Source organism: Silurus meridionalis, chromosome 4 (assembly GCF_014805685.1).
Source record: "Silurus meridionalis isolate SWU-2019-XX chromosome 4, ASM1480568v1, whole genome shotgun sequence".
In the NCBI taxonomy this organism is placed as follows: domain Eukaryota; kingdom Metazoa; phylum Chordata; class Actinopteri; order Siluriformes; family Siluridae; genus Silurus; species Silurus meridionalis.
This window is the reverse complement of record NC_060887.1, coordinates 32123373-32139782: the sequence shown is the minus strand read 5'-3', so window position 1 is coordinate 32139782 and position 16410 is coordinate 32123373. Positions and strand designations below refer to the sequence as shown.

Below are 16410 nucleotides of genomic sequence, written 5' to 3'. Positions count from 1 at the left end.
TGTCTTTCTGGATTTTCTTGGATCATACAATGATGGGGAGAGACTCGCGTTCTCCTCCTCTCAGTTTGTAATGTCCTTGCCCTACTCTGTGGAGAAGTCTCCTACTGCAACATCGTGTATGTCTACGGTCACACAGCATAGCGCATGCAGAATCTCACTCTCTGCACCTGTATGAGGATAAGAGTATGACAGGAGGTGGTGAAGAGAAGCTGTTCTGCTCCACTGAGCTGCCAGAGACTTTAACATAGCCTGGTCCTGCTCACTGACCTCCACACGCTTACCCACACATGCACAAGTGTGTACATGTTTCATACATTGAATTTGAAGACCACCGTGAACTAAAGTGTTACTAGATTTCAGGGTCTCTGTTTTACTGACCGAACCTTCAAATTACAGTCAGCATTGAGAATCTCATAGCTTATCATGTCATGTGACAGTCGCTGATTTTTTTTTTTTTAAGATCTGTGCTGTACTGATCACAATAACTTTGAGTAAGGATTCAACCTTAAATTGGTTTTAACAGTCTACTACATTGACTCATGGATCACAGGTTGCATTTAAGCGCCTGTCACTGCACACAATGATGGGACTGTGATAAATGGACATTCAGTGCCACCCAGATGAGGATGGGTTCCCTTTTGAGTCTGGTTCCTCTCAATGTTTCTTCCTCATACCATCTCAGGGACCACAGTCACCAGTCATAAGTGGATACCAGCAAGCTCCAATCAGAAAACAGAGTGAAAATTAAGATATTTGACTTTGAAATGTAGTGAAGTAAAAGTGTCTCCAAAAAGAAATACCCCATGTAAAGTCCAGATACGTGAAAAAGCTATTTACGTATATTAACGAAATTACATTTACTTCGTTACTGCTCACCGCTGAAAAGCGCTATGCAATTAAAACTGAATTAAATTGAATTAAATAGATGTAAACTGAGCTTAAAGAGAATTGTGTTGCAAACGTATTCTCATTGTTTATTCTCCCTTCGTTATACTTCATTTTCTACCTTTCATGGTGTAGTATAACACGTTTAAAGGAAATCTTCGGGGCGGTTGGATCAAATGAAACTACAGAAAGCTATTTTATTTCTCTCTATTTCATCACTTGACTTATGCACATAATGAAGCTAAAGGTGTTTTTTTTTTTTCTTATTTTTTTATAATTTTCTTTGTTGCGTGTCGTACTGTTTGTTCAAATTCACTCAGTTTTGGTAGCAAAATCTTCTTTGAATTTGCCATCATTATCACGTTTTGAGCTTTAAAAATCTGCTGTGGAACTTTTTTGCCAGAGGATTACATATAACACAGGCTGCACTATTATATCAAGGAACGCTTCCTTCCCCCCATTCTGGGAACACTTTTTTTTCCCCCCTCTCCTTGTGTTCTCTCTCCAGTTCTCGAGGTGGACTGAGTTTGGCTCTTATCTCATTAGCACAGCAGAAGGACTGACCAGGTTCTCTCAAGGCTTAATTTTCCTGTGAGACCTGGCTTCATTTATTCTGCTCTGAGAGATAGAGGGAGCGAGATACAACGAGAAAGCCGGAGAGAAATGCAAAAAGTACAGGGGAACGGGAGAATTGAGAGTGGAGGGATGGGTAGGGGCTCTAGGACGAGTAGATAAAGGGGATGAACGACAGACATTTATAGATGGATGAATAAATTTGGCCTTTAGACTATGGAAGTGGTTTTAGTTTAATAAGGTAAAAGAATCTGCGCCATTGCCTTTTAGCATGGAGAAATATGGAAAATCTAAAATAATCCGCATCAAAATCAGAGGGATTTTTAATTAATAAGATTTTTTAAATGATCCGGCATATAACCATGGATTGAATCTGACTTCTTTCATGTGAGATCTCCTCATGCTATTAAACAAGCTGTTGATTTTGTGGTCCAAGTCGTGCCACTGCATATAAACTGGAAGTTTTTTTATACCACAGATGTAATGATACACACCTGGTCCGGTTGGAACCAAACTAAATTTGTGTTTTTGTTTTTTTACTATCCACAAATAGGCAGTTGCCAGGTCATTAAAAAAATCCCCTGAATCAAACACAGTGGCACTCAGACATATACCTTCAAAGAGCTTTCATACTGCACATAATTAAATGAACCAGAAAGCCAAAAAAAAAAAAAAAAAAATTGCCCGAGCGGCATGTAGGTCTGAAAAGGTCCTTGTAAAACACTTTCCTTCATTGATCAGAAATGTAAACAAACCTTTGCCAAGTGCAGGGAGAAAATATAAAAAAAAAATATAAAAAATCACCCGAGCACGAAGAATATGGAGTCGGTGCTAAATAAATAATTCAATCATTTGAACACTTTTTTGAGGAAATAGTGTTTATTTTCTCTTTTTGTTTCAGTCCAAATATACAACACATCATATTTCAGCCTTTATTTATTGTTTAGTTTTGATGGAGTTCTGGACCACACCAGTGTGTCTTTCATTTTAAGTTCTTCACTTCATTTCTCCATGTGAGATTACCCCTCCTCCACTACCTCATTTTCCTTCAGAATGATTGTGGTGCAGGGGCTTTAGCACTCTATCAGAGAATAATAAGATTCTAATTTTCATCTTTTCCACCAGATCTTCTTCACTTTTCTTCTCAAAATCCTTCTTCAACTTTCCTCTTGCTTTACATTCCTTCTCTGTTCTTTCCTTCTACTTCTTTTTCTTCATTTTCTGTCCTACTCATCACTTTCCCTTCTTATTTTTCTACTTTTTTTCCCCCTATTTCCACTGTATTTGGACAGGGAGCTCTATGTCCATGGAAAACAACCTTCTTTTCTTACACTTCACCGTGCCACCTCTGTTTTGCTCTTATTTCACCACTGTATTTATTTTCGCCCCCCATTTTTTTCTTCTCTCTTCTATTTCTGTCTGTTGCTCTTTGTTTTTCCAGGCAGGTGATTATGAGCGTGTTAAGTCCTGATTGGAATTAGCGAGTGTGCTCCATGCCCGGCTCCTTCAAGTGAGAAATCACTCCGTCAGTGAGAATAATTGAACCTCGGCCCGGGTGCCAGCTCATTACCCACAGATCGTAGCGAGCCGGGGCACCTTAACAGGAGACAATAATGACTTTGGGGATTTTTAACTCCCACTGTGGTGAAAACTCGGTATGGTGGAGTCAAAACAGAGACGTGCAGCATGCAACAAAACATGACAATACCGTGCAGGGAAGTCTTATTTACACCAGACCGTAAAAAGGTTGCAGGAAGGGTGTGAAGGTGATGTGGTGTGTATTGAAGTGACAAATATTGACCTTGACAAACCTTTTGTACAACCAAATGCTGGAGTGGCCATGCCTAAAGAGCATTACCATCCATCAGGGCATGGAAACGCCTGTAAAAAAAAACAAACAACAAAAAAACACTTTAAATAATAAAGTTATTATTTTTTTCTCCTGTAGCTGATTTTAGTGATGAGCAATACACGCCTGCTCAAAATTACATGCTCGGAAATCACAAGGAGTTTGCAGGTGCACAGCCGGCAGCGATCTCCATCCATAGAAATTCTGGCGAATATACGGCACGCACGCAACAAGTCTGTACTTTTCTACACCTATTATACTAAATGCTTAAACATCATTTATTCGCCTGACAGAGTTGCGCTGAACTGGAAAACAGCTCAAACCCGCCGCATGATTCATCTCTATTAATTCAAGTTTTCGTATTTTGTGGGCGTCTTTGTTCTCCCTTCCGTCGTCCTCCATCGCGAGCGCCTCAGATGCCCGTCTCTTCCTGCTTTTATTGGGTCCATTACAGTGAGATGCTTTTGATTTGCTTCAGCAATGTAATATTCAGAGCACCAGGAGGGGATCAGCATTCCATCTCAAACTGAAAAGAAGCCCATTTAAACCTGAGACAGGCTCTTTACATTTGCATGAGAGGTAAAGAAAAGCGAAAGCAGTCAATCGGGACGGGTTTTTATTGTGCCATGCGGGGAGGGAGAAGAAGAGGAAGAATGGAGCGATGCCGTGGGAAGTGGAATGAGTAGGGCCGCATGGTGCGATGGTGTGTCGCCTGTTGGCTGAGAGAACTGGCCATCCCAAAACCCATCACACAGTCTCTCTTCAGATTAAACATAGGGGATAAATAAATGTCTGTATTCCCATTCACGAAAATCCCTATCTCCTTGTGGACACCTGATCAATAGTATGGTATGTGCTTTTTGTTGATCGCATTCTACATTTGCACTTATAATTCCCTCCACTCTTCCACTGTTCCACTAGATTTTGGAGTGTGCTTGTAGAGATTTGTGTTCATTAGCCATAAGGGTGTTTGTAAAGTCAGGTACAATTTTGTTCAATAGGGTTGGGGTCAGAAGATAGCAGAAAATCTTCCACTCCAACCCATGTAAAGCAGACCTTCATTGAGTTTTCTTTGTGCACAGGGGCATTTTCATGCTTGAACAGGTTTGGGTTGCCTAGTTCAAGTGAAGGGAATAATTGTATCCTACTGCATTCATATATATATATATATATATATATATATATATATATATATATATATATATATATATATGTACACACACACGTATACTGTACTGTATATATTCGTTTGCTTCAATGTTGTTTCACATCATATATCACAACATTCCCAACATTCTGCTTCCTGCTGCACTGTTACAGAGATGTTTTGTTCTGCACATGAACACGTGTAAAAATGGCTTCAGGAGATAGTTTATTATTACTAGTAATAAAATGTGGATGTGGTCATACCTAGACATTTTATTTATTTGTATTTTTTTCCCAGCATCTCATGTGGCCGTGTTTTGTGTTAAAGGAAGTAACGGTGAATTTTCACATAGTAATAAATCAATGAGCTCAGAGTACCCATACAGCCAAGGTCTGGACCAGACAGGAAGGGGAATTCTCTTTCCCAATATTTACTCCCAGTGGATCAAATGCTTCTAGCGGTATGATTGCAGCTCTTTGCCTTCCTGCTTTTGTTTTGGTTTTTCATTTACGTTTTTCTTCTGCCGCTGTAAATCTAGTCAGTGTGTCAACATGCTTCCATGGTGCGAACAGATTTTTATTTTGTATTGTGCTGTGGAATAAAAACAGGCCGTCAAATTAGGACATTTATTTGTTTTTACTAAATGGTGTGTATTCGAGACGGGTCTCTTTCCGTGTTGACACTAAGACCTGTTTTCCTGTGACTCATAAGCATTATGGGAAGTCTCGCATCCAATACTGGACCGTACTGGTTGGACATAGAGGCTGGTCACACCAGGTCAGATCAGTCTCGGGAAGTTCACAGAAAGGACAACATCTGTGCAGTTTCCGTGTGGAATAGAAGAGAATGAAAATGTTTTAATACTGTACGAAAGCACATGTGCTTGTGTTTATATGGGTGGTATGTTCTGTCCAGGTCATGTTGGGTCAGACTCTGATATGGATGTTGAGTTGCAATTATTATTTGGGAAGCATTTTTGTGAAATTATTCCATTGCTAGGGCTAATTGACTTCAGGTTTTTGTTGAACATTTTTCCACGCTTTTCTCTTAACCTATTCCAAACATGCACGTGCAAGCTTGTAGGTCTAAATTGATTTTTTTTGTGCAGAACTTGACTTCATGTCCAGAGCTTTGCTATGAAGCCCTTCAGCTTCAAGAAGTAAAGAGAATGAAGTCATGAGACAAGAGAGCCAAGTGCCAATCTCTTACCCAGGTCACTCAGTCAGCAATCATCCACTGCAGTGGCTGGACTCTGGCTTTATACCCTGCTAAATTATTCATAGTGTGATATTAAGTGTCTTCAGTCAGAAACACCTCATTTATTGCTGAGAAGAGACATGGATAGCTCTTGAGCAAGCTCATTATCACTGATGACCCTAATATTGATATCTTACCTGCAGAAACTGCTCTTGTTAGTCTTTGGAAAAAAAGGCTGGCATTTGCTCAGGCAATTTTTTTTTTTTTTTTTTTTATTATACTCGCCATTATTTGAAAGAAAAAGCAGCCCCTCCCTAAAAAATAGACCATGTATCATATTGAATTTTGTTTTCTGTTAGAATTTAACAGTTTGCGTTCTTCCCCTATGCAGTCACACACATGTTCAGTGACCTTCACAGCATAAAGTTGGATTAATCACTTCAATTGTGGGTAAAGAAATTGTCCTCCCTCTTAATCACTTCCAAATGGGGATTAATTATAGAATGGCAGCCATACGCTCACTTAATGCTTTAGTGAAGACATATTCAAGTGTCCATTTTTTTTATTTGTACTTATTTAAGGATATGGCAAGTCATCATTTAATTCCACCGTAACATTAAATCAAGGGAACAAACGCTCTTTGTCTCGTCTTGGTGGGAGGGGGAGTCCATTTGAAACGCCAGACTAGTTTAGTAACACCGTGTGTCCTGATTATGCATTAGCTTTAATTTGTTGCTTTGCTAAATGTCCTTTATTTTCAGGAGCAGAAGTTTTATAAATGATTTAAGAAACCAAACTGAAGCCTTTCCCAGCATATAAACCCACTAGGTCCTTATCTGCTCCCTGGCCATCGGGGATCATGTCCGAGTTTCCTCGGACAAAAGCAAATTGCGGTAACTTGATTTTCAATAATTCATACCCTCTCAAAGCTCTGTGTGGTATGAAAGAGCGTTCTTGTCTGTGGTTATTGATGAGCGCCTGCGTGTTCTAGGCACGACAGGCTTTAGGTTTTCGTTATTGACTAAGTGATTGATTTAAACTCTCATAATTAGGCCGCCTAATTTAATTAAAGTGCAATTTAACGATACAGCCGCCCCACCAAAGCATGCACTGGCATTGATAGATACGCCCGTGCGCGTATGAAACCGCAGTTGACAGATGATGTATTTGGCGCAGATGCGTTGCATTGACTGGGGGCATAGGGGAGAGCGGCCCATAGTACTGCTTAGCAATGACGCTTAGCGTCTCTCGCTTCCCCTCTCCAGACTCTTGATCTGGACAAATGCGACCAGCTCACGTTTCTGATTTAATTTATCTAATAGCATTAAAAACCTGTTCAGCTTTAATTTTCCTAAAGTAATTCACGTCATAGTCCAACTTTTATACGCCATTAGCGGTGTCTTAGGAAACGAAATGCAGACAGATTTAAGCGGTGCCATGTCCCTGTTGATTAAAGTAGAGCGAATTAAGAGTGGCATGGAAATGAAATTGGAGGAATAAAGGTGAATAAAAGTGGAGTGAGCACTTACGGGAAACTCCAGACACCACCTTGCGATTCTTTTCGAAGCGCTTGGGGCTCTTTTGATATGCTTTGCTCTCTGTGGAGTTTTGGGTCTGTAAGTAAATCTGTGAAAAAGAAAAAGAATGGAAATAGATGAATAGAAAACAAACTAAAGCCTATTATATGGATTTTAGATAACTTAATTAGTGGGATGATTTCCTGATTGCGCCGTTAAAATTGTAAATAAACATCATTCTCAAAGAAATAAGGCGACGAATTGGTATGGTTTTTTTTGTGTGTGTGACTGTGCATTTACAACACATGCTACTGTTGGAAATTTTCATTGATTGAAATCCTGTATTGGCTTGGCATATACCTTGCGCTTTTTGTCATCATCCAGCCTCTCTCATAATGTCAGACAGGCTGCAGAATGATAACAGGGTAAGTTGACAAGGGATTCAATCGATACCGAAGGCGACAGCTTTGTGATTGAACATGATTGGAGACATTAACGAAGATGATTGCTCAGATTGCCTGTTAAAATCGCATAATGTCGCAATGATATGTTCCGTACTGACACAAAATACGCTTTACATCTCATCCCTGTCCATATAGAACAAAGCAAAACCGCAGCCATGTAGTATTCATGTCTTTTAGATTGGATTACTCAGGCCCTCTCGGTGTCCGCAAATGATTTTTGGTCTGAGTTTATGTTCTTTTTTTCCTGTTGCTCCAGCATAAATGCATATAAATGTCCCAGACCTACTGACTGACCAGTGTGATAAATTGTCTGCTGTAATAGGGGTCAGTGAAATGGAGGATGACGATTGAGGTCTCAGGGTTGAAAGGGTTAATGAGTGGCTACCAGTCAAATCCAATTGAATCAGGTTTCTCCCTTTAAGCTTTAATTGGGATAATGGAACTTGGCTCTGAGGGACAGATATATTATAATGGGTCTTTGTCAGGAGTGGACTTGCCCATTTCCATTTGGGTTTGACGTGGCCTTGAGTTGTGCAGCCTTGGCTTCTATATGACAGTGTGCACTCTCTGTACTCTCAATTTGGAATTCTTATCCAGTTGGCCACTTTTGAGGGTTGTAAATATACTCCTACTGTTGCGCCAAAGGTCTGTTATGCCCAAAATGAACATTGAGCCAAAAGATTCTCTGCCGCAATGGAATTTAAAGATTTCTTAGAAAATTAAAGTGAATCCAAGAAGCCAGTGTAGTCTCATTTAATGCCCATTGGAACATTTTAACCTTTTGATGGTTGAGCCAAAGACCATTATAGGCTCTGGTAGAACGAGGGTATATTGATTCATTCTCAACATTTATAACAGTTGAGCTGCTTTTTTTAAACAGACCATTTATGTACTTTTATTAAATGTTCACCAAGATATGACATGATTCATATCCCCCCACCCAAAAGCTTTGTTTCATGTGAACCCATCTGGCAAAGGCTGTGCTCCAGACACTAATTAGATTACACAGTACAGAGTGCACCAGCGTCAATGTCTGAATGTGACCTTAGGCACTCATGAATCATAAATCAAGGTGTTGAACTGATGAGTATTAAAAAGATTTGAATGGAAACGTATTATTATTATTTTTATTTTTTTTAACGGGTGTGGTGGGTAGCTTCAGCAGTGTGGAAAATGTCTGTTATTTGAACAAAACAAATGTCAAATATTTTGTCACCCTTTTACCCCTACAGTTTTGCTTGAATGAGTTCGCACACAGGAGCGAGGGGTTCCGTTTGGTGCTCGCTCTCCGCTGCTTTTTAGGGTGTTCACCATGTGTACTAATTACCACTTTATATTTTTAGTCTGGAGCATGACTGGGCTCTTTGTAAATATTTCAGCAGTCATTGTTTCAGAGTGAGCACAAAAATCTCCTTCTTCCTTCTGTTATTCCATGCCTCATTTACAAGCTCCTTATGTTGGATGTAAAAACAGATGCTGAGGCCAGTGTGGAAAGGGAATTCCAGAGCTTAGTGTTTGGATAATGATTTTGAGATATACTTTAAATGCTGGCTGGAGTTAGATCCCTGAAGATAAAGAAAAGCCATCATTGCTGTATTTCCATGTCAGGTTGAGCTACAATGTGTTTTGTTTAGCACTATTGTTCTGGCGGTCTTTGAGACTGCTGGCCTTGTATAATGTAACCATCTGACCCATCAAACTGAACAGAGACCTGTCTAGGGTTTATTGGGACATTCTGTAAAGTGAATCAGCAAGTGTGCACCACTGACACACAGTGAAGGGGTTTAGTAAAGGAAGTTAAAGACATACTGTCCCCTTCAGGTGAAAACGACCTCTGATCGTGTGAGACAAGCAGAACTCATTGAAAATGATGATCAAGGCTTTCAGTTATGCTGCTCCTTCACCTTTTCCATGTGTCTCTGGTTTGGCAGGTGGACAGAAGTGAGCAATGACATGCCTGCCAGCTATCTTGTCTCTCTTAAACTATCTCTTGCTCTCTTCTCTCTGATTGACTTCCTGCCTTTGGGGACAGACAGAAACTGTTTCTTCACCACAAAGGATTTGGGGAAATTACCATGCTTTCTACTAATCTTTCAGAAGTTAGTGTTTCCTTTTCACTTTTGCAAATGTTCCATGCTTCCTTATGGACTTCCACATGGAAAGATTGTTTTCCACCTAGATTTTGGCAAAACACCATATTCCAAGATTCCAAGCTTTTCACCAAAACTTTGGGAGGGTACCCTGCTTCCCACCTGAACTTTGGAAGGGTACCGTACTTTACACCTGAACTTTGGGTAATTACCATCAAAAATTTGACAGGGTACCATGCTTTCCATCTGAACTTTGACATGGCATTATGCTTTTTACCTGAACTTTGGGAGGGTACCGTTATTTCCACCTGAAATTTGGGAGAGTACCATGCTTTTTTGAGGGTATGTGCTTTACTTCTGCACTTTGGGAGGGTACATGCTTTCCATCTGAACTTTGAGATGGTGCCGTGCTTTCCCCCGAACTTTGGAGTGTAACATGCTTTCCACCTGAAATTTGGGAGAGTACCGTGCTTTCTATCTGAACTTTGGGAGAGTACCGTGCTTTCCACCTGAACTTTGGGATAGTACTGTGCTTTCCACCTGAACTTTGGGAGGGTACCGTGCTTTCTTTTCAGGCTTTGGGAAAGAAGCTCCTAATGATGATTTCGATATTTGCACAACTGTTTTATTTTTAAACCTTAATAGAAACTGCATTGTTGGGTCTTTATGGTTATCCACAATTTTCTCCATCCATCCCCCACCTTTTTTTTAAAAATAGAGTTAAACCAAAAAGCGACACTCCACTGAGGGTGAATTCACATCACATAATGTTTTCATTCCACAAACAATGAAGCTGGGAGATATTCTCTCTCTTTTTATGCCTTGAGCAGTTTCAGTTACTGGAGTTAATGACTTGCCAGTGTCAGTGGTGATGAATGTGAAGCAGCCTAGCTCCTCCACGCCATCTTGGAGCTGTCAAAAACGACGCAAGCGTGTGTCGCAGTCACTGACAATATGCCCTCAATGTTCTACCCAAGACATCTTCGCTCTGTTTATTCTTTCTCAAAATATATATTTACTGACTTGTGATTGTCTGCTGTCTGCTGAATCCTGAAACACAATATGTGTGACTTATGATGGATGAAGTGCCCTCTCTTTGCTTGTAAATGTATGTATGCAATTTAAATCAGTGTTTGATTCTTATTGAGTGAAGTGGGCGATTTGTTCCACATTCGGATTCGAGTCTGAATTGAAATTGTGAAACAAGTTCACATGAGAGATCGTTGTCAGAACAAGTCTGTTATTTTCAGCTACTTTTCATATAAATTAATGTTTGGATGACATGTAATTAAGGCTCTGACAGTAGGGGTGTGTTTCGAGACAGAGGTGATTGACTCGTTTTTACAGGCAACGGTTCACTGTTTTTCCTCAGGTTTTCTGATGAAATTTTCATGACCCCTTTCTCTAATCTCTTTGACAAAAGAGTGATGGCAAGGAAAAGAGGATGGGAGGGGAGCGAGAGAGGGAGCGATGGTGATGAGGAAGAAACGAGAGACAGGAGGAGGAGAATGAAAAGGAGAGAGTGGGACAGACAACCTCTCCAGGCTGTGGGACGCATTTTGTAGAGGATGATTGTCTGAAAAGGCTGAATGCATTTCCATATAAAGACGGGCGAAGCGCTTATTTAGCTGTGCTTGACATTTCGGCGAGAGGCGAAGGTTAAGGGTGAGACTGGCGGAATATTAATATATGCTGCTAACAAACCGACGCAGGCTGTCGCTTAGTGTCTAGGCTCTCACTTGGCCTTGGAAATGATCTCCAGTCAAGGGCTTGAGCGAAATTAGAGAGGGAATATTCACTTGTCATTATGCAGATATTTCCGTCATTTAATGGACTAGCTCTTGATTGCGTTTTAAGCTTCTCTCTTGTCTCTTAAGAATAGGACGAGGCAAAAGCAAACAAAAGCAATGCACATTTGCATGTTATGCCTGATAGTTAGATGAGTTTGTGCCACAGCTTTGTGTACCAATCCTCTGGCTGTTTTGCTGATGGGAAGGATATGATTTCAGAATAAAGAGAGAGAGGAATAAAGAAAATATAATGGAAGACACACAAAGAATTCCGTTCCTTTATATCTAAATAGCTGCAAACCCAAACCCTGGTGACCTAAAGCTCATTAGTTATTGGTAATCAATTACAGAGCAATAACATTAGTATTTTTCTTTTTTGCTTTGCTAACGCTGCAAAGGAACAAGTGAAATTCTCTGAGTCATTCCTTTCATGTCTAACTAAATTAGATTAGAGTCAGAGAGAAACCAGGAACTTGTCTGAAAAAGTAACAACTGCGTCCTACGCGAAATACGTTCAGCTTGAGCACTTACATAATGCTGCCTAAAGAAAATCCCTCCATCTGACTGTTGCTTGAAGACGGTGTGAACGTATACTCCATCGTCCGAGCTGTAATCCACTAGGCAGTTATTCGGAATTGTTTTGACTGTTATTTCTGAAGATTTTATTTCTGATAAACCGTTTCAGGCACGTCACATGTGTGCTGTATTTTTTAAATGTTTTTTAAGTGTGAAGTAATGACTTTTTTCAAATTTGTTAGGGTATATTGGCATAAATTAGCCAGCTAATCATATATTGTTTTTAGCATAATGGGCAACTGTGGTATTGGTAATTTACTTTTTTATTTCTGGTTGAAAAAAGATTAGATTTTTTTTTTTATTCAATCTAAAGTTGTTGGCCCTAGTAAATGGATTTGAGTTAGACATCTTGCCAAATCATAGTTTGCTTGCCGTACTTGGGGATTAGTCTTAGGGCTTAGCTTACAGCTAATGTTACTTTAGGAGGTAGCAATCACCTGCCTTGCTAACCCCATGATGCATGGATGCCTTTGAATCTTATCTGAAACACTTTGTTTGAAGGTGCTACGGTTGCAGTTCTGCATCCCATACACACTGACTCATAAGATACTGTACACTGGTGTCTCATGGGAACTGGTTCCTTGAGGCTACTTTGGATAATTGTGTTCTACTACAAATCCACCGCTGATTTGGTTTTTGCATATACAGAGATGAAGCAACCTGCTTTTCTGATTAAAACATTTCATTAAACACAACAGATCGCAAATCATCAAGACCTTCTTTGTGTCTCGCATCTTATTCTCTTTGTTATTTCTATTCTTTGCAGGATGAAGAGGAGGAAGAGAGGAGGAGAGATGAAGGCAAGAATGGACGGATAGAACCGGTGGGCCGAGCGGACTCGATCTCTCTAGAGTAAGCTCAAAAGCCAAGGCTGCATAATAAGGCATTATAAGGACTGCTTTATATGTGTGTGTATATATATATATATATATATATATATATATATATATATATATATATATATATATATATATATATATATATATATATATATATATATATATATATATATCCCCAGTCTAATGCAGACTCTGTTAGCCTACAGTTCAACTGGAAAGCGTTTATGGCATGCGGTTTGATAAATTTCCGAATCAATCCAAACAAATGCTGCACAAGCCTAATAAAATTGTCTTTAGGTTATTTGAGCACACCATTCTTTTCACAGTCAGTCTCCTGTGCATGATTCTGACTTGCAGGCTGATTTTCGTACACACACACACGCACACACACACACACACACACACACACACACACACACGGCTTGCTACAGGCCTGAGTTTGATTGTAATCACTTAATTGAGGTGTCTATTTGGGTTTCTCATCGACCCACATGTCTTAATGGTTGTCTGGATTATAGATGGCCCTGTGTAGAAAGAGGTCCAGACTAGACAAAGTGCACAACTGCAAGCCTTTACAACCTCCCACCTAGAAAAACTGCTGTGTTATCCTGTTTTCTTCTACAATCCTTTTGTCATGTGGTTTTTGTTGCTGTTTTCTTTGTTTGTTTGTTTATCTCTGCTCCGTCATTGTCCCGCAGTGACCTGCTCAAACCGGTGGAAGTGTCGAACGGTGGCGGGCCGCTGGGAATCCACGTAGTGCCGTTCAGCTCCAGAGACAGAAGGTAAATTGCAATGGGTCCCCAGCAAACCTCTTACCCAGTTAGCTCGTTAGCCGTAACGACATGTGGTCCTTTCTTCCAATTCTATTACCCATCGTTCTTCCTCTCCTTTCATGCCGTTATTGAATGTTGGGAATGCTAACGTGTTAGCCGCATCGCTCCACGTTGTCCCCGGCCCTCCCACTTCCTTTTCTCTCTTTCTTCTTTCCCACAGCTCCTCTCGAGCTTTTGACAGTGACTGACATTGTTCTGCGTTTGTTCGCTCTGTCTGCATAGCATATCTTATCAAAGGACTTGCTTTTTTTCTCCAACAATGTGAGGCATATTTTCTCTCCTCCGCGACAATGCAGTGCCGAAACACGCGTGATTTCTCCTTGACTGCGCATGCCATTTTCTCTGGCTTCCTTCCAGAGCTCTCGCTGAATAATAAATTGAAGATTCAATAGCTGGGGTCTTGGGAGAGTGCACTCGGGGTGGCAGGAACGATTCTGCCGCTTTGCATTCCTCTATAGACCGCGAGAGGGGACGCAGAATGAGACACAGCTTAATGGTCACAGAGGGGCGCGGAACACGGCCAAGCCAATCCAGCTAAAGCGCCAGACCCAATCAGGGTAAAAGCTCATCTCGAGCAGTGACAGTGGCTCCTTCGGTAACGGTCCTGTGTTTGCCCAAGGTCGCCTTCAAAATTCACTAACAAACGAACGGAAGTCTGCTTCGTCATCAGATGTCCTGGTTATGAGACCTAAAAGGATTTTTTTTTTTTTCAGGGTCTCAGGAACTTTTAGATCGAAGCCAGAAATGGTTGACCTTTTCTAATGGAGATTAATGTTGCAAAAAAGATCTCCTGTATCTTTTTACAGGACAGTAAGCCTTAGTGCCTACAAATGTTTAATAAAACATTTAATGATTTCTTCTCATTCCTTACTCCCTGAAATTCGTCATCACGTATTAATGCTTTCTAATCAGTGTCGAACTACCAAAGCTCTCTAACCAGGACAGTCAGCTGTGCATCACATCCTACTAATAGCTTCATCAGGCCCTATTGCCTTGTCTCTAAGACTGCTGTCTTTCATTAGCATGTAAAAAGAGGCCAGAGGGGTCAAACCACTAGCGCAAAGAGAGAAAGACAGACTTTGAAGAAGAAAAAAAAAGGAATAAAATGCTGTATCCAATCTGATACTGGTACCAAGCATCTGCTGTTCAGACAAATACACATGTTCAGCGCACACACACACACAGATACACACATGCGTGCTCACTCCAAGGATTGTGAATACATTATTCCAATAATGAGATCTCATCCCGTGACCAGTGTGAACTGTAAACAAGCAGCGGTGTAATTGCGGCGCATAAATGGATTCTGATTGCATTATTATTCAATTAAAGGCAGTGGAGGAGAACAGGTGGTCTCCTTCTCGCTAAGCATTCTGGGCCATCACTCAAGCGGCAGGCAGCTCTGCCACCGATCGGATAATGATGGAGCTGCAGATTCAGCCAGTCACGCCGGAGTGTCTCCTAATGACTGCAGCTGGGACAGCTCCAGATTGAGATCCCCGTGTTCCCCGGCTGCGAAACCGCGCTCATATTCCTGTTGTTTCTACTGAAATAATTTTAATCAAAATCAAAAGGGAATGAAAAGCTCAGGCCGAGCGGGGTCACTTCAATCTTCTCTCACTTCAGTCCAACATTAATAGCGTATGAATAATGAAGCACGGCAGATCACGGATTGGTCCTGTGGGAGTTTTAGTGAACACTCCTGGTCAGTCGCTGTCTACTTTATGAAGATAAAAGCATATGTGGGTCCATTTGCACAAAATAGTCCATCATTACTCTGTATGTGTGTAAGAGTTTAATCTTCTAAGGCTTAAGGAGAACAGCAGCTACTGTAGCTGCAGGAGTTGTGTTACACCTCTGTATTGATGCTGTGGGAAGTTGAATGCTATTTGTTTAGCTGCAGGTGTCGAGTCTAGATTTCTTGTTTAGTCTCTAGTTCTCCATCTCAGCCTTATTTTTCTGTCTATAGCTCTATTTTAAATCTATGTCTATATTTATATCTAATTCTATATATTTATTTCCTATTTGTTCGGTTGCAATAATTGTTGATTTCTTCGTTTTCCATTTATTCATTCATAGATTCATTAAACAATGTCGTCTGATGTTCATTGCGCCACTACTTTTCTAGAGATTTGTATAATGGCAAGAAGTTCAGAGCATCAGAAATGGAGTTGTTGGTGTTTCTCACTCCTTCAAAACTCTCAGCAAAGGTTATTACAAAAAAATAGTTTTCTATCCGTTTCTTTAAACACGGTGCAGTTGGACCGTCTGTGAGCTCATGATATCTTTCATTCCCTCCTAAACCCAGACATACAAACACATCAGAAACCTAAGGCGAGCATCTGATTATTTTACCGTTTGAAGTAAGAGAGAGAGAGAGAGAGAGAGAGAGAGAGAGAGAGAGAGCGCAGGAAAGGAATGCCGATGTGGTACACACTTTGCATGTGTCTTCTTAAGCCCCGCTCTTTTTCTCATTCACTTTTTAAACTTGTCAAATGTGACGGTGCGATGCAGCTGCCTGGAAACGATCGCATCTCTGGGTTTGTGGATTACTCGCGACAGTGCCCTTCACAACGCACAGCCGAGAATCTGACACCACAGCAGTTGAGAGAATTTCTATATGTCAAACCTCAGCTCCAGTTTTCACTGT

The 16410-nt window shown here is 40.6% G+C and overlaps 1 protein-coding gene across 1 annotated transcript in view; it reads left to right on the top strand.

The window, feature by feature from the left end:
• The window catches only part of pard3aa (par-3 family cell polarity regulator alpha, a), a 252196-nt gene that overhangs the window by 31700 nt on the left and 204086 nt on the right, over positions 1–16410 (top strand). The window contains exons 5-6 of the mRNA XM_046846135.1: positions 12855–12940; positions 13626–13709. Coding sequence (XP_046702091.1) covers positions 12855–12940; positions 13626–13709 — 170 coding nt within the window. The remainder of the gene's footprint in view (positions 1–12854; positions 12941–13625; positions 13710–16410) is intronic.